General features: G+C 46.1%; 1 protein-coding gene across 1 annotated transcript in view; it reads left to right on the top strand.

Moving 5' to 3' along the window:
- Positions 1–22,500, top strand: part of LOC139747987 (LIM domain only protein 3-like) — a 53,684-nt gene that overhangs the window by 21,000 nt on the left and 10,184 nt on the right. Inside the window, exons 2-4 of the mRNA XM_071660514.1 lie at positions 12,498–12,580; positions 15,387–15,524; positions 17,595–17,720. Of these exons, the coding sequence (XP_071516615.1) occupies positions 12,498–12,580; positions 15,387–15,524; positions 17,595–17,720 (347 nt within the window). The remainder of the gene's footprint in view (positions 1–12,497; positions 12,581–15,386; positions 15,525–17,594; positions 17,721–22,500) is intronic.

The raw sequence follows: 22,500 nt of genomic DNA, 5'->3' as shown, positions 1-22,500 counted from the left end.
GCTCAAGGGGTCGTACCATCGTGCTCAAGGGGTAGTACCGTCGTGCTCAAGGGATCGTACGTACCGTCGTGCTCAAGGGGTCGTACCGTCGTGCTCAAGGGGTCGTACCGTCGTGCTCAAGGGGTCGTACGTACCGTCGTGCTCAAGGGGTCGTACCGTCGTGCTCAAGGGATCGTACGTACCGTCGTGCTCAAGGGTCGTACCGTCGTGCTCAAGGGGTCGTACCGTCGTGCTCAAGGGGTCGTACCGTCGTGCTCAAGGGGTCGTACCGTCGTGCTCAAGGGGTCGTACCGTCGTGCTCAAGGGGTCGTACCGTCGTGCTCAAGGATCGTACCATCGTGCTCAAGGGGTAGTACCGTCGTGCTCAAGGGGTCGTACCGTCGTGCTCAAGGATCGTACCGTCGTGCTCAAGGGTCGTACCTTCGTGCTCAAGGGTCGTACCGTCGTACGTGCTCAAGGATCGTACCGTCGTGTTCAAGGATCGTACCGTCGTGCTCAAGGGTCGTACCGTCGTTCTTCACTGGTCGTACCGTCGTGCTCAAGGGGTCGTACCGTCGTGCTCAATGATCGTACCGTCGTGTTCAAGGATCGTACCGTCGTGCTCAAGGGTCGTACCGTCGTTCTTCACTGGTCGTACCGTCGTGCTCAAGGGGTCGTACCGTCGTGCTCAATGATCGTACCGTCGTGCTCAAGGGTCGTACCTTCGTGCTCAAGGGTCGCACCGTAGTACGTGCTCAAGGATCGTACCGTCGTGTTCAAGGGTCGTACCGTCGTTCTTCACTGGTCGTACCGTCGTGCTCAAGGGGTCGTACCGTCGTGCTCAATGATCGTACCGTCGTGTTCAAGGATCGTACCGTCGTGCTCAAGGGTCGTACCGTCGTTCTTCACTGGTCGTACCGTCGTGCTCAAGGGGTCGTACCGTCGTTCCCCATGATCGTACCGTCGTGCTTCAAGGGTCGTACCGTCGTGCTCAAGGGGTCGTACCGTCGTGCTCAAGGATCGTACCGTCGTGCTCAAGGGTCGTACCGTCGTGTTCAAGGGTCGTACCGTCGTGCTCAAGGGTCGTACCGTCGTGCTCAAGGGTCGTACCGTCGTGCTCAAGGGTCGTACCGTCGTGTTCAAGGGTCGTGTACCGTCGTGTTCAAGGATCGTACCGTCGTGCTCAAGGGTCGTACCGTCGTTCTTCACTGGTCGTACCGTCGTGTTCAAGGGGTCGTACCGTCGTGCTCAAGGGGTCGTACCGTCGTGCTCAAGGGTCGTACCGTCGTGCTCAAGGGTCGTACCGTCGTGCTCAAGGGGTCGTACCGTCGTGCTCAAGGGGTCGTACCGTCGTGCTCAAGGGTCGTACCGTCGTGTTCAAGGATCGTACCGTCGTGCTCAAGGGGTCGTACCGTCGTACTCAAGGGTCGTACCGTTGTGCTCAAGGGTCGTACCGTCGTGCTCAAGGGTCGTACCGTCGTGCTCAAGGGTCGTACCGTCGTGTTCAAGGGTCGTGTACCGTCGTGTTCAAGGATCGTACCGTCGTGCTCAAGGGTCGTACCGTCGTTCTTCACTGGTCGTACCGTCGTGCTCAAGGGGTCGTACCGTCGTGCTCAATGATCGTACCGTCGTGCTCAAGGGGTCGTACCGTCGTGCTCAAGGGTCGTACCGTCGTGCTCAAGGGGTCGTACCGTCGTGCTCAAGGGTCGTACCGTCGTGCTCAAGGGTCGTCCCGTCGTGCTCAAGGGGTCGTACCGTCGTGCTCAAGGGTCGTACCGTCGTGCTCAAGGGTCGTACCGTCGTGCTCAAGGGTCGTCCCTGGTCGTCGTCCGCTGTGAGCGAGCGTGCCAAAGCCACGGGCCTTTGTAATCACGGATGATCACAAAGGTCATGTCTGTGGGCGACCTGGCCTTTGGTTGAGGGAAAGGTCGCGCGAGGGAGGGGAGGGGAGATTTAAGGGGGGGAGGGAGAGGGGTTGAGGAGGGGGAGGAGGAGGGGGAGTTTGAGGGGAGGGTTGAGGAGGGGGGGTTTGGGCGAAGGGCAAGATGGAAGAGGGGAAGAGGGGGGGATTGAATAGGGGGGGAAGGAAGGCTGGAAGGTAGATAGAGTGAGTAGATAGGGTCGCGCGAGGGGGGAGGGGAGATTTAAGGGGGGGAGAGAGGGGTTGAGGAGGGGGGGTTTGGGCGAAGGGCAAGATGGAAGAGGAGGTGGAAGAGGGGGGGATTGAATAGGGGGGGAAGGAAGGCTGGAAGGTAGATAGAGTGAGTAGATAGGGTCGCGCGAGGGGGGAGGGGAGATTTAAGGGGGGGAGAGAGGGGTTGAGGAGGGGGGGGTTTGGGCGAAGGGCAAGATGGAAGAGGGGGAGGAGGGAGAATTGAATGGGGGGGTAAGGCTGGAAGGTAGGTAGAGTGAGTAGATAAGGGTAGATAGGAAGACAATGTGGTGTGGGGGGGGGGGTAATGAAGGGAAGAGTGTGTTATGGTGAGGGGTAAAGGGTGCGTTGTGGTACAGACAGAGGCTTAGGGTGCGTTGTAGTACGGACAGGGGGTGGAGGAGGGGGGAAAGAGTGTGTGTTGCGTTGATAGGGTAAGAGGAAGAGTGTGTTTTGGTACGGACAGAGGTTAGAGTGCGTTGTGATACGGACAGGGTGGGGGAAGAGTGTGTTTTGGTACGGAAAGAAGCTAGAGTGCGTTGTATTACGGACAGGAGTGGGGGGGGGGGAAGAGTGTGTTTTACGTTGATAGGGTAAGAGGAAGAGTGCGTTTTGGTACGGACAGTAGCTAGGGTGCGTTGTGGTACGGACAGTAGCTAGGGTGCGTTGTATTACGGACAGGGTGGGTGGGGGAAGAGTGTGTTTTACGTTGATAGGGTAAGAGCAAGAGTGCGTTTTGGTACGGACAGTAGCTAGAGTGCGTTGTATTACGGTCAGGGTGGGTGGGGGAAGAGTGTGTTTTACGTTGATAGGGTAAGGGGAAGAGTGTGTTTTGGTACGGGCATAGGCTAGAGTGCGTTGTATTACGGTCAGGGGTGGGGGAAGAGTGTGTTTTACGTTGATAGGGTAAGAGGAAGAGTGCGTTTTGGTACGGATAGAGGTTAGAGTGCGTTGTATTACGGACAGGGTGCGGGGGGGAAGAGTGTGTTTTACGTTGATAGGGTAAGAGCAAGAGTGCGTTTTGGTACGGATAGAGGCTAGAGTGCGTTGTATTACGGTCAGGGTGGGTGGGGGAAGAGTGTGTTTTACATTGATAGGGTAAGAGGAAGAGTGTGTTTTGGTACGGACAGAGGCTTGAGTGCGTTGTATTACGGACAGGGATGGGTGGGGGAAGAGTGTGTTTTACGTTGATAGGGTAAGAGGCAGAGTGCGTTGTAGTACGGACAGTAGCTAGGGTGCGTTGTATTACGGTCAGGGTGGGGGAAGAGTGTGTTTTACGTTGATAGGGTAAGAGGAAGAGTGTGTTTTGGTACGGATAGAGGCTAGAGTGCGTTGTAGTACGGACAGGGGCGGGTGGTGAAGAGTGTGTCAGGGTGGGGGAAGAGTGTGTTTTACGTTGATAGGGTAAGAGCAAGAGTGCGTTTTGGTACGGACAGAGGCTAGAGTGCGTTGTAGTACGGACAGGGGCGGGTGGTGAAGAGTGTGTCAGGGTGGGGGAAGAGTGTGTTTTACGTTGATAGGGTAAGAGGCAGAGTGCGTTGTAGTACGGACAGTAGCTAGGGTGCGTTGTATTACGGTCAGGGTGGGGGAAGAGTGTGTTTTACGTTGATAGGGTAAGAGCAAGAGTGCGTTTTGGTACGGATAGAGGCTAGAGTGCGTTGTAGTTACGGACAGGGGGGGTGGTGGAGGTGTGTCGGGTGGGGGAAGAGTGTGTTTTGCGTTGATAGGGTAAGAGCAAGAGTGCGTTTGGTACGGACAGAGCTAGGTGCGTTGTATTACGGGCAGGGTGGGTGGGGGTTAGAAATGTGTTTTACGTTGATAGGGTAAGAGGAAAGAAATGTGTTTGTACGGACAGAGCTTAGAGTCCCTTTGTGTTACGGACAGGGTGGGTGGGGGAAGAGTGTGAATTAAGGGGTTTGGGTAAGGGAACGACGCTTTTGGGGGGTGTTTTTGGGGGGTTTTTGGTACGGACAGAGGCTAGAGGCGTTGTTACGGACAGGGTGGGTGGGGGAGAGTGTGTTTTACATTGATAGGGTAAGAGAAGAGTGGTTTTGGTACGGATAGAGGCAAGTGCGTTGTATTACCCCCGGGCAGGGTGGGAAGATGTGTTTACCGTTTGATAGGGTAGAGAGTGTGTTTTGGTACGGATAGAGGCTTTGAGTTTCGTTGTATTACGGCAGGGATGGGAAGAGTGTGTTTTACGTTGATAAGGGTAAGAGAAGAGTGTGTTTTGGTACGGATAGGGGTAGAGCGTTGTAGTACGGACAGGGTGGGTGGGGAAGGGTTTTTAAACATTGGGTAGGGTAAGAGCAAGAGTGGTTTTGGTCGGATTTGAGGCTAAGGGGTGCGTTGAGACGGTCAGGGTGGGTGGGGGAGAGAGGGTGTTTTACGTGATAGGGTAAGAGCAAGAGTGCTTGGTATCGGACAGAGCTAGGGTGCGTTGTATTTCGGGCAGGGGGGGGGGAAGAGTGGTTTTACGTTTTATAGGGTAAGAGCAAAAATGCGTTTTTTTGGCGGGCCTTCTGTCTGTGTTTATAGACAGTATCGGGCCGTCTGTCTGTTTTTTATAGACAATATCGGCCCTTCTGTCTCGGTCTATTGAGACAGATAACCCCGCTCTGTCCGCGCGCACGCGAGCCACACACACACACACGCACACACCCACACACACACACACACACACACACACACACACACACACACACACACACCCACACACACACCCACACACACACACACACACACACACACACACACACACACACACACACACCCTGTCTTACAGCTCCACATTTCCCGTCGCGTGACCCGCGTCTGTGTTGACAGAGAGAGAGAGAGAGAGAGAGAGAGAGAGAGAGAGAGAGAGAAATGATTATACACGACCCGAGAAAAAAAATATATATTAATGTCACGAAATCACTACAAAAATTAGAATTAGAATTAATGTCGCGAAATCACTACAAAAAATAGAATTAGAATTAATGTCACGAAATCACTACAAAAATTAGAATTAGAATTAATGTCACGAAATCACTACAAAAATTAGAATTAATGTCACGAAATCACTACAAGAAGTAAAATTAATGTCACGAAATCACTACAAAAATAAAAATTAATATCACGAAATCACTACAAAATTTAGAATTAAAATTAATGTCACGAAATTACTACAAGAATTAGAATCAAAATTAAAGTCACGAAATCACTACGAAAATTGAAATTGATATCACGAAATCACTACAAAAATTAGAATTAAAATTAATGTCACGAAATCACTACAAAAATTAGAATTAAAATTAATGTCACGAAATCACTACAAAAATAAAAATTAATATCACGAAATCACTATAAAAATAAAAATTAATATCACGAAATCACGACAAAATTTAGAATTAAAATTAATGTCACGAAATCACTACAAGAATTAGAATCAAAATTAATGTCACGAAATCACTACGAAAATTGAAATTGATATCACGAAATCACTACAAAAATTAGAATCAAAATTAATGTCACAAAATCACTACAGAAAATCAAAATTAAAATTTAATGTCACGAAATCACTACCAAAAATTATAAACTGCCTCCACGAAAAACGCACGTTTGCAGAATTTAAATTAAATTAAAAAAAAAATGCCTTTTTCATAATTACATGAATTCACCCAATCCCCATTTTCAGATTACATTACTTTTTCACTCTCCGCTAAACCTGTGTGATATATCTATTATGTATATATGATCCCTGATATATCTATATCTATATGTATATAAGGTCCATGATGTATATATATATATATATATATATATATATATATATATATATATATATATATTTTTTCCTGTGAGTCCACGGGGAAAATGAAACACGAAAAGTTCCCAAGTGCACTTTCGTGTAATAATCACATCATCAGGGGAGACACAAGATGATGTGATTATGACACGAAAGTGCACTTGGGAACTTTTCGTGTTTTATTTTCCCCGTGGACTCATAGGAATATATATATATATATAAAGATCCGTGGTATATCTTTATATATATATGATCTTGTACTATGTAATTTCTGCGTTTTCTGTGGCTTTTAAGTTGATTAAAAACGAACAAAAAAATAATGAAAAGAAAACGCGCGGACCAGCCACTCACTGCTTTATTGAAGTCCATTACATATTCTTTTCTGACATATCTGGTAATGTTTATATGTAACACACGACTCTGGAAGGGGGTTTGTGGAGGGGGTTTGTGGAGGGGGTTAGTGTGTGGGGGGGGGGGGTTTCTAGAGCAAATATCATACATAATAACGCATAAATCGAAGTCATGAGCTGTTTGACGTGGCATGATAAAGGGGTTGGGGGTGAGGGGTTGAGGAGGGGGTGGGTGAGGGGTTGAGGAGGGGGTGGGTGAGGGGTTGAGGAGGGGGTGGGTGAGGGGTTGAGGAGGGGGTGGGTGAGGGGTTGAGGAGGGGGTGGGTGAGGGTTTGAGGAGGGGGTAGGTGAGGGGTTGAGGAGGGGGTGGGTGAGGGGTTGAGGAGGGGGTGGGTGAGGGGTTGAGGAGGGGGTGGGTGAGGGGTTGAGGAGGGGGTGGGTAAGGGGTTGAGGAGGGGGGGTTATGAATAACTTAAGTTTGGCAGCTGCTGGTTTCGGACCACCACCACCACCCAACGAACCACCCCACCAACCAACGGACCCTACCTAACGGACCCCACCTAACCTAACCTAACGGACCCGGCGAACCCACCACCCAACGAACCCTACTCACCACCTCACCTAGCGAACCCCACCTTACGGACCCCACCTAACGAACCCTACCCAACGGACCCTACCTAACGGACCCCACCTAACGAACCCTACCTAACGGACCCGGCGAACCCACCACCCAACGAACCCTACTCACCACCTCACCTAACGGACCCCACCCAACGAACCCCACCCAACGAATCCTACTCACCACCCCACCCAACGAACCCCACCCAACGAACCCTACCCAACGAACCCCACCTAACGAACCCGACTCACCAGCCCACCCAACGGACCCCACCCAGCGAACCCCACACAGCGAACCCCACCTAACGAACCCCACCCAACGAACCCCACACCCCCACGCACACCTCTCCCAAGACACTTGGAACTTTTGGGTGATAAGTCTTCGACGTTTAGATAGTAAGGCGATGGTGGGGTGTGTGGGTGTGTGTGTGTGTGTGGGGGGTGTGTGTGGTGGGGTGTGTGTGGGGTGTGTGTGTGGGGGTGGGGTGTGTGTGTGGGGGGGTGGAGTGTGTGTGGGGTAGGGTGTGTGTGTGGGGGTGTGTGTGTGGTGGGGTGTGTGGTGGGGTGTGTGTGTGGTGGGGTGTGTGTGGTGGGGTGTGTGTGTGGGGGGGAGTGTGATGGGATGTGTGTGGGAGGGTGGGGTGTGTGATGGGGTGTGTGTGGGGGGAGTGTGTGGGGTGTGTGTGTGGGGGTGTGTGGTGGGGTGTGTGGGGGGGTCGAGAGAACCTCGCCCCCTCCATAAAAAGTAGTGTTGTGGGGGTGGGGGGGGGGGGGGAAAGCCGGGTATAGGGTCTTTCCTATTTCTCCTAAGACCTTCCAAAAGGAGTGTTGTGGGGTGGTCTTTGGAGTCTTATGATTTGTCAAAAGACCTCCCCCCCTCTGCCCCCCTCTCTCTCAGGTCTGTGGGTAACCTCCTAAAATTTGTGTTAGAAGGGGTTTATAGGGTCTTATGGTTTCTATGGTTTCTCTAAAAAGACCCCCTTTGGTCTGTGACTAACCCCCCAAAAGTAGTGTTGTGTTGGGGGTCCTTTAGGGTCTTATGATTTCTCTAAAAGACCCCCCCTGGGGGGGTCTTTAGGGTCTTATAATTTCTCTAAAAGACCCCTCCCCCTGGGGGGTCTTTAGGGTCTTATAATTTCTCTAAAAGACCCCCCCTGGGGGGTCTTTAGGGTCTTATAATTTCTCTAAAAGACCCTCCCCCGGGGGGGGTCTTTAGGGTCTTATAATTTCTCTAAAAGACCCCTCCCCCTTTCCCCTCTGGTCTGTGGGGCAACCCCGAAAAGGCGTGTTGTGGGGGAAGGAAGGGAGGGGGTGTGTGGGGGGGCCTGTTGGGCTATAGGGTCTTCTAATTCCTCTAAAGAGACCACCCCACCCCCCTTCCTATGGTCCGTGAGTTACCGCATATATCGCGTTCACTGTGAGGTACGTCCTCACGAGGGGAGAGAGGGGGGGGAGAGGAGGAGGGGGGTCTGTGTGTGAACCACCCCCCCCCCATGTAGAAGACCCCCCTCCCTCCCTACTCCCCCCCCATGTAGAAGACCCCCCTCCCCCTCCCTACTCCCCCCCATGTAGAAGACCCCCTCCCCCCTTTGGCCTCACGAGATGAGGTCTGTGTGTGTGTGTGTGTGTGTGTGTGTGTGTGTGTGTGGTCGGGGTGGGTCGGGTCGGTCGGCCGACTTCATACGGTGTGTGTGTGGCGGGGCGGGCGGGCGCACGCGCCCGCCCCCCCCCCCCCCCCCACGCGATTAACGGTGATCAATGCTGTAGTCGAATGTACATTGGATTACATGGATTGGTCGAACGGTACGAATTTCTGTGTCGTTGAACACTGGGAAGGTTGGGGGGGGGGGTTGGTGCTTCGTTAAACGCTCGATGCACGCGTTGTGGACGGATCGACCTGATGCGTCGTTGAGCGGTAGATTCATGCTTCGTTGAGCGGTGGATTTATGCTTCGTTGAGCGGTAGATTAATGCGTCGTTGAGCGGTAGATTCATTCGTCGTTGAGCGGTAGATTCATGTGTCGTTGAGCGGTAGGCTAATGCGTCGTTGAGCGGTAGATTCATTCTTCGTTGAGCGGTAGATTAATGCGTCGTTGAGCGGTAGATTACTGCGTCGTTGAGCGGTAGATTCATTCTTCGTTGAGCGGTAGATTCATTCGTCGTTGAGCGGTAGATTCATTCGTCGTTGAGCGGTAGATTCGTGTGTCGTTGAGCGGTAGGCTAATGCGTCGTTGAGCGGTAGATTTATTCGTCGTTGAGCGGTAGATTAATGCGTCGTTGAGCGGTAGATTAATGCGTCGTTGAGCGGTAGATTAATGCGTCGTTGAGCGGTAGATTAATGCGTCGTTGAGCGGCAGGCTAATGCGTCGTTGAGCGGTGGATTCATTCTTCGTTGAGCGGTAGATTAATGCGTCGTTGAGCGGTAGATTAATGCGTCGTTGAGCGGTAGATTAATGCGTCGTTGAGCGGCAGGCTAATGCGTCGTTGAGCGGTAGATTCATTCTTCGTTGAGCGGTAGATTAATGCGTCGTTGAGCGGCAGGCTAATGCGTCGTTGAGCGGCAGGCCAATGCGCCTTTGAGCGGTGGATTCATTCTTCGTTGAGCGGTAGATTAATGCGTCGTTGAGCGGTAGATTAATGCGTCGTTGAGCGGTAGATTAATGCGTCGTTGAGCGGTAGATTAATGCGTCGGTGAGCGGTAGATTAATGCGTCGTTGAGCGGTAGATTAATGCGTCATTGAGCGGTAGATTAATGCGTCGTTGAGCGGTAGATTAATGCGTCGTTGAGCGGTAGATTAATGCGTCGTTGAGCGGACGATCAACCTGTCGTTAAACATTAGAACACAACCCTCTCGTTGAACGCTTTCAACTTGATGGTATATATAAATTCATTTATTATTTATTGATTTTCAAAAAACAAGAAACACGGGATTATTATTATTATTATTATTATTATTATTATTTCTTCTTCGTATTATTATTATTCATTTTTATTATTATTTTTATTATTATTATTATTATTATTATTATTATTATTATTATTATTATTTTTATTATTATTATTATTATTATTATTTCTTCTTCGTATTATTATTATTCATTCTTATTATTATTATTATTATTATTATTATTATTATTATTATTATTATTATTATTTCTTCGTATTATTATTCATTCTTATTATTATTATTATTATTATTATTATTATTATTATACTAGATCGCCGTCTTCCGCGTCAGCGAGGTAGCGCCAGGAAACTATTTCAATTTCTTAATAATAATAATAATAATAATAATAATAATAATAATAATAATAACTGATAATAATAATGATAATAATAATGATAATGGCTATTATTATTATTATTATTATTATTATTATTATTATTATTATTATTATTATTATTTTCTTTCTTTTCTTTCATACTATTCGCCATTTCCCGCATTAGCGAGGTAGCGCTAAGAACAGAGGACTGGGCCTTTGAGGGAATATCCTCACCTGGCCCCCTTCTCTGTTCCTTCTAATAATAATCATTAATAATAATAATAATAATAATAATTATTATTATTATTATTATTATTGTTATTATTATTATTATTATTATTATTATTATTATTATACATGTAGACCAGATGATGGCTGGTGTGTGTGTGTATGTGTCCTACAAAATCTTGGTGTGTATATAAAAACATTATTTTTGGGTTTGAGGTCACACCGGCTCAGTACCATATTCAAATGAAATTTTTTTCATTGTATATTTTTTTATTTATATGTTTTTTTCTCCTTTTTTTTGAGGGGGGAGGGGGGGGTTGACCCCATTCGGTGTATTTTGACATTTTTGAGAAACGGCGAAGCCATTTTTATCATGTTCTCAAAAAGGCTAATATATATATATATATATATATATATATATATATATATATATATATATATATATATATATATATATGTGTGTGTGTGTGTGTGTGTGTGTGTGTGTGTGTGTGATGTGATTATTACACGAAAGTGCACTTGGGAACTTTTACGTGTTTCATTTTCCCCGTGGACTCATAGGAATATATATATATATATATATATATATATATATATATATATATATATATATATATATATATATATATATTAGAAGTATGTGGATGTTTGACTTAGGAGGTATTTGCCAAATTTTTTCTTAATCTTAGGTATTTTTTGATTGGTTTGGGATTGGTTTTTGAATTAGATGACGTAAGGTTTTGAGATTAATGTGGTGTTGCCGTACTCCGCCCGCTTGAGGTTATTATTAATGTTATTATTATTATCATTATTATTATTATTATTATTATTATTATTATCATTATTATAGTGATTATTATAATAATAATGATAATATTGATAATAATAATAATAATAATAATAATAATAATAATGACTATAATTATTATTATTATTATTATTAATACAGTGATTTATTATTGTAATTATTATTATCAGATTATTTTTGTTGACATAATATTTATTCCTGTCAATTATCTATCATATTTTTTTTTGGTGGGTCGATAGATAAAGTAACTTATATATAAGACATAGTAATTTATCCAGTGACAATTCCTTTGTTTTTGACCTCGCTCTTCTAACCCCTGTGTGTTTTTGACCTCGCTCTTCTAACCCCTGTGTGTTTTTGACCTCGCTCTTCTAACCCCTGTGTGTTTTTGACCTCGCTATTCTAACCCCTGTGTGTTTTTGACCTCGCTCTTCTAACCCCTGTGTGTTTTTGACCTCGCTCTTCTAACCCCTGTGTGTTTTTGACCTCGCTCTTCTAACCCCTGTGTGTTTTTGACCTCGCTCTTCTAACCCCTGTGTGTTTTTGACCTCGCTCTTCTAACCCTTGTGTGTTTTTGACCTCGCTCTTCTAACCCCTGTGTGTTTTTGACCTCGCTCTTCTAACCCTTGTGTGTTTTTGACCTCGCTCTTCTAACCCCTGTGTGTTTTTGACCTCGCTCTTCTAACCCCTGTGTGTTTTTGACCTCGCTCTTCTAACCCCTGTGTGTTTTTGACCTCGCTCTTCTAACCCCTGTGTGTTTTTGACCTCGCTCTTCTAACCCCTGTGTGTTTTTGACCTCGCTCTTCTAACCCCCTGTGTGTTTTTGACCTCGCTCTTCTAACCCCCTGTGTGTTTTTGACCTCGCTCTTCTAACCCCCTGTGTGTTTTTGACCTCGCTCTTTTAGCCCCCTGTGTGTTTTTGACCTCGCTCTTCTAACCCCCTGTGTGTTTTTGACCTCGCTCTTCTAACCCCCTGTGTGTTTTTGACCTCGCTATTCTAACCCCTGTGTGTTTTTGACCTCGCTCTTCTAACCCCAGTGTGTTTTTGACCTCGCTCTTCTAACCCCTGTGTGTTTTTGACCTCGCTCTTCTAACCCCTGTGTGTTTTTGACCTCGCTCCTCTAACCCCTGTGTGTTTTTGACCTCGCTCTTCTAACCCCCTGTGTGTTTTTGACCTCGCTCTTCTAACCCCCTGTGTGTTTTTGACCTCGCTCTTCTAACCCCTGTGTGTTTTTGACCTCGCTCTTCTAACCCCTGTGTGTTTTTGACCTCGCCTCGTTTTTGACCTCGCCTCGTTCCCCCCACACAGATGACCATGAAACCAGTGACTGAAACCGAGCGAAACACCAGCCCCCAAGATTGTGCCGGCTGTGGAAAACGCATTAACGACAGGTGAGATGGAATGGGGTGGTTAGCCCCACCCTAACGACCCCCTTTGACCCCCTTTCTCTCATTGGGTCTTTTGTAGGTTTGAGATGCGAACTGGCCCTCTCCTCTCTCTCTTTGGGGGGTTATTTTGGACTTTGAGCTGCTGCTATGCCTAACCAGCCCCCTTTCGATCGTTAGGGACTTGAGCTGCCAGGTCTAACAACCCTTCGATCGTTAGGGACTTGACCTGCCACGCCTAACAACCCTTCGATCATTAGGGACTTGACCTGCCACGTCTAACAGCCCCTTCGATCGTTAGGGACTTGACCTGCCACGCCTAACAACCCCTTCGATCATTAGGGACTTGACCTGCCACGCCTAACAACCCTTCGATCATTAGGGACTTGACCTGCCACGTCTAACAGCCCCTTCGATCGTTAGGGACTTGACCTGCCACGGCTAACAACCCCTCGATCACTAGGGACTTGACCTGCCACGCCTAACAACCCTTTCGATCGTTAGGGACTTGAGCTGCCAGGTCTAACAGCCCCATTCGATCGTTAGGGACTTGACCTGCCAGGTCTAACAGCCACTCGATCGTTAGGGACTTGAGCTGCCATGCCTAACAACCCTTCGATCATTAGGGACTTGACCTGCCACGTCTAACAGCCCCTTCGATCGTTAGGGACTTGACCTGCCACGCCTAACAACCCTTTCGATCATTAGGGACTTGACCTGCCACGTCTAACAGCCCCTTCGATCGTTAGGGACTTGACCTGCCACGCCTAACAACCCTTACGATCATTAGGGACTTGACCTGCCATGCCTAACAGCCCGCTTCGATCATTTGGGACTTGACCTGCCACGCCTAACAACCCTTTCGATCATTAGGGACTTGAGCTGCCACGCCTAACAGCCACTCGATCGTTAGGGACTTGACCTGCCACGCCTAACAACCCCTTCGATCATTAGGGACTTGACCTACCATGCCTAACAACCCTTCGATCGTTAGGGACTTGACCTGCCACGCCTAACAACCCGTCGATCATTAGGGACTTGCTGACCTCTCACGACCTCTCGACCCTTAGGGATTGGACGACCCCTAACAACCCTTTGACCCTTCGAGAGTTCAACAACCCTTAACTACCCATTGACCCCAAGAGAAATAACAACCCTGACAACACCTCTGCCCTTAGTTAATAGGAAATTAACTTACAACCCTAAAATCCCTAAATTCTAAGGGAATTAGCTTACAACCTTAATAACCCCTCAATTGTAAGGGACGTAACCCTTAGCCCTAAAATCCCCCAAAATCTTAAGGGTCTTAAGTTTAAGCCCTAAAATCCCCAAAATCTTAAAGGCCTTAAGTTTAAGCCCTAAAATCCCCAAAATCTTAAGGGTCTTAAGTTTAAGCCTTAAAATCCCCAAAATCTTAAAGGTCTTTAAGCCCTAAAATCCCCAAAATCTTAAAGGTCTTTAAGCCCTAAAATCCCCAAAATCTTAAGTAAGGGACTTAAGTTTAAGCCCTAAAATCCCCAAAATCTTAAGTAAGGGACTTAAGTTTAAGCCCTAACAACCCCACAACGATAAGTGTCTTAACCCACAACCCCTTGACCCTAAGGGTCATAACCTACAATTGCTGTTTAATATTTAAGTAGTGGTAGTTAACGTAACAATTGGTGTCTGTTTGTTTTTACCTGATTATATCATTTGGGTAATTTAACTGGGTGATTTAACCCAGTTACGACCCTTGAGCACGACGGTACGACCCTTGAGCACGACGGTGCACGAACCTTGAGCACGACGGTACGACCCTTGAGCACGACGGTACGACCCTTGAGCACACGACGGTACGATCCTTGAGCACGACGGTACGACCCTTGAGCACGACGGTATGACCCTTGAGCACGACGGTACGACCCTTGAGCACGACGGTACGATCCTTGAGCACGACGGTACGATCCTTGAGCACGACGTTACTACCCCTCGAGCACGACGGTACGACCCTTGAGCACGATGGTACGACCCTTGAGCACGACGGTACGACCCTTGAGCACGACGGTACGATCCTTGAGCACGACGGTACGACCCTTGGCCACGACGGTACGACCCTTGAACACGACGGTACGATCCTTGGCCACGACGGTACGACCCTTGGCCACGACGGTACGACCCTTGGCCACAGTGACCAGGTGTTTAGGGTCGCGTCGTCGTACCAACCAACTCGTCCCGTCTTGTTGAAGAAGTCGTACTTGTGAGGGATCGGTCGTACGTCCTTTCACTCACCCCAGGGGTCGTTGTGAGGGGGGTGGAGTCAGTCAGTCACTCAGTCAGAAGGGTCGTCCCGTCGTGTCCCTAGGGCTCGAACCATCGTCCTCTTGGAGGTTGACCGAATAGATCACACACACACACACACACACACCCAAGCAGGCCACCCGCTTCCCTTTCTCTCGTCGCGAGACGTCAACAATACACCACCCACACAAAAGAAATCTTCACCTCCTTCTTCAGCTCCTTCTTCACCGCCTCCTTCAGCTCCCTCTTCACCGCCTCCTTCAGGTACCTATAGAACACACACACACACACACACACCCAAGTAGGCCACCTGCTTCCCTTTGTCGTCGCGAGAGTCGACAACACCACACCCCAAAAAAAAAATCTTGACCTTCTTCAGCTCCTTCTTCACCGCCTCCTTCAGGTACCTATAGAACACACACACACACACCCAAGTAGGCCACCAGCTTCCCCTTTCACGTCATGAGAGGAGTCAACACCCCCCAAAAAAAATCTTCAACTCCTTCTTCAGCTCCTTCTTCACCGCCTCCTTCAGGTACCTGCTGAAGGCGCTGGAGATGTACTGGCACGAGGACTGCCTGAAGTGTGGCTGCTGTGACTGTCGGCTCGGAGAAGTGGGTTCGACGCTCTTCACGAAGGGGAATCTGATCCTCTGCAGGAGGGATTACCTGAGGTGAGAGACCTGACTTCGATGTACCTCTTGGTGAAGGAGGACTTCGATGTTCCTCTTGGCGAAGGAGGACTTCGATGTTCCTCTTGGTGAAGGTGGACTTCGATGATCCTCTTAGTGAAGGTGGACTTCGATGTTCCTCTTGATGAAGGGAGACTTCGATGTTCCTCTTGATGAAGGAGGAGTTCGATGTTCCTCTTGATGAAGGAGGACTTCGATGTTCCTCTTGGTGAAGGAGGACTTCGATGATCCTCTTGGTGAAGGAGGACTTCGATGTTCCTCTTGGTGAAGGTGGACTTCGATTTTCCTCTTGGTGAAGGAGGACTTCGATGATCCTCTTGGTGAAGGAGGACTTCGATGTTCCTCTTGGTGAAGGAGGACTTCGATGATCCTCTTGGTGAAGGAGGACTTCGATGTTCCTCTTGGTGAAGGAGGACTTCGATGTTCCTCTTGGTGAAGGAGGACTTCGATGATCCTCTTGGTGAAGGAGGACTTCGATGATCCTCTTGGTGAAGGAGGACTTCGATGTTCCTCTTGGTGAAGGAGGACTTCGATGATCCTCTTGGTGAAGGAGGACTTCGATGATCCTCTTGGTGAAGGAGGACTTCGATGTTCCTCTTGGTGAAGGAGGACTTCGATGATCCTCTTGGTGAAGGAGGACTTCGATGTTCCTCTTGGTGAAGGAGGACTTCGATGTTCCTCTTGGTGAAGGAGGACTTCGATGATCCTCTTGGTGAAGGAGGACTTCGATGTTCCTCTTGGTGAAGGAGGACTTCGATGTTCCTCTTGGTGAAGGAGGACTTCGATGTTCCTCTTGGTGAAGGAGGACTTCGATGTTCCTCTTGGTGAAGGAGGACTTCGATGTTCCTCTTGGTGAAGGGGGACTTCGATGATCCTCATTTGGCCTCGGAAGCCAATTACAACCCTTCAGGTGGTTTGTGTGTTCCCTTCACTTCGTGTTCGATGGTTCTCAAGTTCTTCCTTCGTTTCATATGAAGTAATAACTCAACAGTTATACAGGAAAACCCCAAAATTTCACTATTAGTAAAATAAGACTAAAGAATTCTGTATTTAGAAAATATTTAATGCATTTGTTTACGTGTCATAATCAAGATGGTGGTATGGTTAATGCATTTATTTACGTGTCATGATCAAGATGGTGGTATGGTTAATGCATTTATTTACGTGTCATAATCAAGATGGTGGTATGGTTAATGCATTTGTTTACGTGTCATAATCAAGATGGTGGTATGGTTAATGCATTTATTTACGTGTCATAATCAAGATGGTGGTATGGTTAATGCATTTATTTACGTGTCATAATCAAGATGGTGGTATGGTTAATGCATTTATTTACGTGTCATAATCAAGATGGTGGTATGGTTAATGCATTTATTTACGTGTCATAATCAAGATGGTGGTATGGTTAATGCATTTATTTACGTGTCATAATCAAGATGGTGGTATGGTTAATGCATTTATTTACGTGTCATAATCAAGATGGTGGTATGGTTTAATGCATTTATTTACGTGTCATAATCAAGATGATGGTATGGTTAATACTTCAAGTGTTCTTGAAATAAAAATTACATTTTGGTCATATACCAAATTTGATAAATTTAGTGCATGTAAATTTTTTTTTTTTCAATTGTAACTTAAATATTAATTTTCTCAATTAATGGTTCTTAGAATCTGTTGCTTAATGACGGGTTATGCACCAGGGTGACCTGAACTTAAATGACCTGACATAATTAAACCCATTAATATTGTAGTAACTTTGGGTGTACAGTCCCTGACCTGACCTGACCCTTGCCTGACCTTGAACCTCTGGTTCACATGACCTTTTAAGAGTATACCTGACCTCAGAGATGTGACCTTGAACCTCTGGTTCACATGACCTTTTTGCAGCCTCCTTGACCTCAGTAACTGATTAAGTTTGGCTTACATGACCTTCCTGGGTGACCTGGGAACAACACATGACCTTTTAAGAGTATACGTGACCTCAGAGGGAGGTCACACAAGCTTTCTCAGTGAACCTGACCTGACCTACCTTGACCTTGACCCCCTCAACAGGTTGTTTGGGACAACGGGCTACTGCTCTGCTTGTTCCAAGGTCATCCCAGCCTTCGAGATGGTGATGAGGGCCAGAAATAACGTGTACCACCTGGAGTGTTTCGCATGCCAGCAGTGCAATCACAGGTCAGGGTCGTTTGTAACCATAGCCGTACAGGACCCAGACGCGTTTCAGGCTAGGATCACACACACACACACACACACACACACACACACACATACACATACGATTGTAGGCACGTTTTACACTGGCACAAGAAACAGTCTTGGCACCAGTGAACGATAGGTCTCTCAAGGATCACTCGGTAACTCGTACAAGATGGTATGTTCTCAGACTTTTTCGTCTCCGTGTCATATTGTTTAACTCTGAAGGTGTAAAGGTCCTTTATGTTCCGCGTGTACTTATATATATATATATATATATATATATATATATATATATATATATATATATATATATATATATATATATATATATATATATATGCAGGGTTAAGAGACGGGAACGCATAAATGGTAATCACATAGTAATTAAATATGTATATCTACATATATGTATATCTACATATGTATATCTATATATACGCTCTACTCTTTGGGTTATATAGAGAACAGATGAATTTTCAGAGCCAATTGTCCCACCAATAGATTATCAGTTTTTTGCCAATAAGTTGAAGGTAAATTATTATTATTATTATTATCATTATTATTATTATTATTATTATTATTATTAATGTAATTATACTAATGATTAATATTCATACGCTTGTTATATTATTATTATTATTATTATTATTATTATTATTATTATCATTATTATTATTATTATCATTATTATTATTATTATTATTATCTATTATTATTATTATTATTATTATTATTATTATTATTATTATTATTATTGATAACACCTACTTCCCATGCTGAACACGATTGTGAGATCAGATGAACAAAATGATTAAGATTTTCTCTCGCACGTTCAAATGTATATTGCCACGTGTTGTCTCCAAAATTGCCACGTGTTGTCTCCAAAAAACCTAAAAAGGAAATTGATGTGTGTAAACATTTAAAGACATTACGGTACGTGTCTTGGGCCCAGTATGGCTACCTGACTCTTACGTGTATTCTGTACCTATACCTCTGATCTCGCGTGTTTATTTGCACCTTCCATGGTGAAAGTTAGTGCCATTACACTTACCCCGGAGCAGTTAACAAGGATATATTGTTTGGACTTGTCGAAGTTTGGAGTTTGTGGAAGTTGGTTATGCGGCTGGCAGCGCGGCCTGGGAGTATAAGTAGCTCGGCGATGCCGGCTCAAGACAGTAGTTACGGAGTGTCTATAGAGGATGTTACATTGCCTTTCCTCTCCATCCTTTGCACCTCCCACGTCTTACAGCAATGGTATATCGTATATATATATTTTATATATATATATATATATATATGTATTATATATATATATTAATCTTGTGTTCATGAGTTTTATATTCTTATATTATTCTTTAATGTCATTTCTCTCCGTTCACTGATCGATACGTTACGATACCCTAGTGAGAAAACTATATAAAGTTCGAAAAGTCTCGCTCAAAAGTTTTATTTATCTCGCCCCAGATAATTCAAGCTTGACTCGTGGGTTAAGCTTTGGATAATCCCCCCCCCCCCGGATAACTGGATAATCACTGCCTTCATTCTCAAGCGCTTAAACCGCCGTGATCTAAGCTTAAGCATGAGTTTATTAGCTAAGCTAAGCTTGACTTTAGAGTTTATTAGCTTAGCTAAGCTTGACTTAAGCATGAGTTTATTAGCTTAGCTAAGCTTGACTTTAGAGTTTATTAGCTTAGCTAAGCTTGACTTAAGCATGAGTTTATTAGCTTAGCTAAGCTTGACTTAAGCATGAATTTATTAGCTTAGCTAAGCTTGACTTTAGAGTTTATTAGCTTAGCTAAGCTTGACTTTAGAGTTTATTAGCTTAGCTAAGCTTGACTTTAGAGTTTATTAGCTTAGCTAAGCTTGACTTTAGAGTTTATTAGCTTGGCTAAGCTTGACTTAAGCATGAGTTTATTAGCTTAGCTGAGCTTTACTTAAGCATGAGTTTATTAGCTTAGCTAAGCTTGACTTAAGCATGAGTTTATTAGCTTAGCTGAGCTTTACTTAAGCATGAGTTTATTAGCTTAGCTAAGCTTGACTTTAGAGTTTATTAGCTTAGCTAAGCTTTACTTAAGCATGAGTTTATTAGCTTAGCTAAGCTTGACTTTAGAGTTTATTAGCTTGGCTAAGCTTGACTTAAGCATGAGTTTATTAGCTTAGCTGAGCTTTACTTAAGCATGAGTTTATTAGCTTAGCTAAGCTTGACTTTAGAGTTTATTAGCTTAGCTAAGCTTTACTTAAGCATGAGTTTATTAGCTTAGCTAAGCTTGACTTTAGAGTTTATTAGCTTGGCTAAGCTTGACTTAAGCATGAGTTTATTAGCTTAGCTAAGCTTGACTTTAGAGTTTATTAGCTTAGCTAAGCTTGACTTAAGCATGACTATTAGCTTAGCTAAGCTTTACTTAAGCATGAGTTTATTAGCTTAGCTAAGCTTGACTTTAGAGTTTATTAGCTTAGCTAAGCTTGACTTAAGCATGACTATTAGCTTAGCTAAGCTTTACTTAAGCATGACTTTATTAGCTTAGCTAAGCTTGACTTTAGAGTTTATTAGCTTAGCTAAGCTTGACTTAAGTATGAGTTTATTAGCTTAGCTAAGCTTGACTTTAGAGTTTATTAGCTTGGCTAAGCTTGACTTAAGCATGAGTTTATTAGCTTAGCTGAGCTTGAGTTAAGCATGACTTTATTAGCTTAGCTAAGCTTGACTTTAGAGTTTATTAGCTTAGCTAAGCTTGACTTAAGCATGACTATTAGCTTAGCTAAGCTTGACTTAAGCATGACTATTAGCTTAGCTAAGCTTTACTTAAGCATGACTTTATTAGCTTAGCTAAGCTTGAGTTTAGAGTTTATTAGCTTAGCTAAGCTTGACTTAAGCATGACTTTATTAGCTTAGCTAAGCTTTGACTTAAGCTTGACTTTATTAGCTTAGCTAAGCTTGACTTAAGCATGACTGTATTAGCTTAGCTAAGCTTGACTTTATAAAGCTTAGCTCTATTGATAGCTTTTTTTTTAGCTGACTCGCTATGACTTATAGCTGACGCGGTGAATCTTAGCTGTCCAGCGGTAATTATAGCTGACACCCAGTTATACTTAGCTGAGGCTAGGCTGCCTTAGCTGATTTAGCTGAGGCTAGGCTGCCTTAGCTTATTACTAAGCCTTAGCTGATTTAGCTGAGGCTAGGCTGTCTTAGCTGATTACTAAGCCTTAGCTGATTTAGCTGAGGCTAGGCTGTCTTAGCTGATTACTAAGCCATAGCTGATTTAGCTGAGGCTAGGCTGTCTTAGCTGATTACTAAGCCTTAGCTGATTTAGCTGAGGCTAGGCTGTCTTTGCTGATTACTAAGCCTTAGCTGATTTAGCTGAGGCTAGGCTGTCTTAGCTGATTACTAAGCCTTAGCTGATTTAGCTGAGGCGAGGCTGCCTTAGCTGATCACTAAGCCTTAGCTGATTTAGCTGAGGCGAGGCTGCCTTAGCTGATTACTAAGCCTTAGCTGATTTAGCTGAGGCTAAAGGTTTCTGATGACTTGAAGGAAGGAGGGAGTGAAGGAAGAGGGAGGTGGGGGGAGTGAAAGAAGAGAGGGGTAGGAGTGAAAGAAGAGAGGGGTAAGAGTGAAAGAAGAGAGGGGTAAGAGTGAAAGAAGAGAGGGGTAAGAGTGAAAGAAGGGAGGGTGAGTGAAAGAAGGGAGGGGTAGGAGTGAAAGAAGGGAGGGGTGAGTGAAAGAAGGGAGGGTGAGTGAAAGAAGGGAGGGGTAGGAGTGAAAGAAGGGAGGGGTGAGTGAAAGAAGGGAGAGGAAGAGTGAATGAAGAGAGGGGGGAAAGAAGAGAGGGGGTAAGGAGTGAAAGAAGAGGAGGCACAAGGATGAAAGAAGAGGAGGCACAGGAATGAAAGAAGAGGAGACACAGGAATGAAAGAAGAGGAGACAGAGGAGCGAAAGAAGTTCTTGCTTCAATATGGACGGGATTCGAACCCTGTTGAAAAAAATCCAACTCCATTTCACAGACTCGAAAGAAAGAAAAGAAAGAAAAAGAAAGCAGTGTGGACTTTGAATGAAGAGGCGCATTAGAGGTTAGAAACACATTACTCTAAGATTGGACTTCTTATCTTAAGGGTTTTGAAAAAGGATTGCATTACATGTGTCCTGCCCCTCCCCCTCCCTCCACTCCCTCCACTTCCCCACCCTCCCTCCCTCCACTTCCCCACCCTGCCTCCCTCCACTTCCCCACCCTGCCTCCCTCCACTTCCCCACCCTTCCTCCCTCCACTTCCCCACCCTCCCTCCCTCCACTTCCCCACCCTCCCTCCCTCCACTTCCCCACCCCCTCCCTCCTCACCTCCTCCCTCCCTCCACTCCCCCACCTCCCTCCCTCCCCACCTCCTCCCTCCACTCCCCCTCCCTCCCTCTACTTCCTCCCTCCACTCCCCCACCCCCTCATCCCCCACCTCCCTGCAATCCCCCACCTCCCTCCTCCCTCCCCCACCCCCACTCCCTCCTCCACCCACCTACCCCTCCACCCCCTTCCTTCCTCCCTCCCTCACCTCCTTCCACTCCCCCACCCCCTTCATCCCCCACCTCCCTCCCCCACCCCCACTCCCTCCTCCACCTCCCTCCCTCCACTCCCCCACCTCCTCCCCCCTCCAACTCCCTCCCTCCCCCACCCCCACCCTCCCTCCACCACCCACCACCCTCCCTCCCTTTCCCTGGCATGATGTCGAATGGCGGATTTTTTACCCCCACCCACCCATCTCCACGCCTGTGTGACCTT

The sequence above is a fragment of the Panulirus ornatus genome, chromosome 71, assembly GCF_036320965.1.
Source record: "Panulirus ornatus isolate Po-2019 chromosome 71, ASM3632096v1, whole genome shotgun sequence".
In the NCBI taxonomy this organism is placed as follows: domain Eukaryota; kingdom Metazoa; phylum Arthropoda; class Malacostraca; order Decapoda; family Palinuridae; genus Panulirus; species Panulirus ornatus.
Note: the sequence above shows the minus strand (reverse complement) of the source record. Positions and strands in the feature narration are given on the sequence as shown.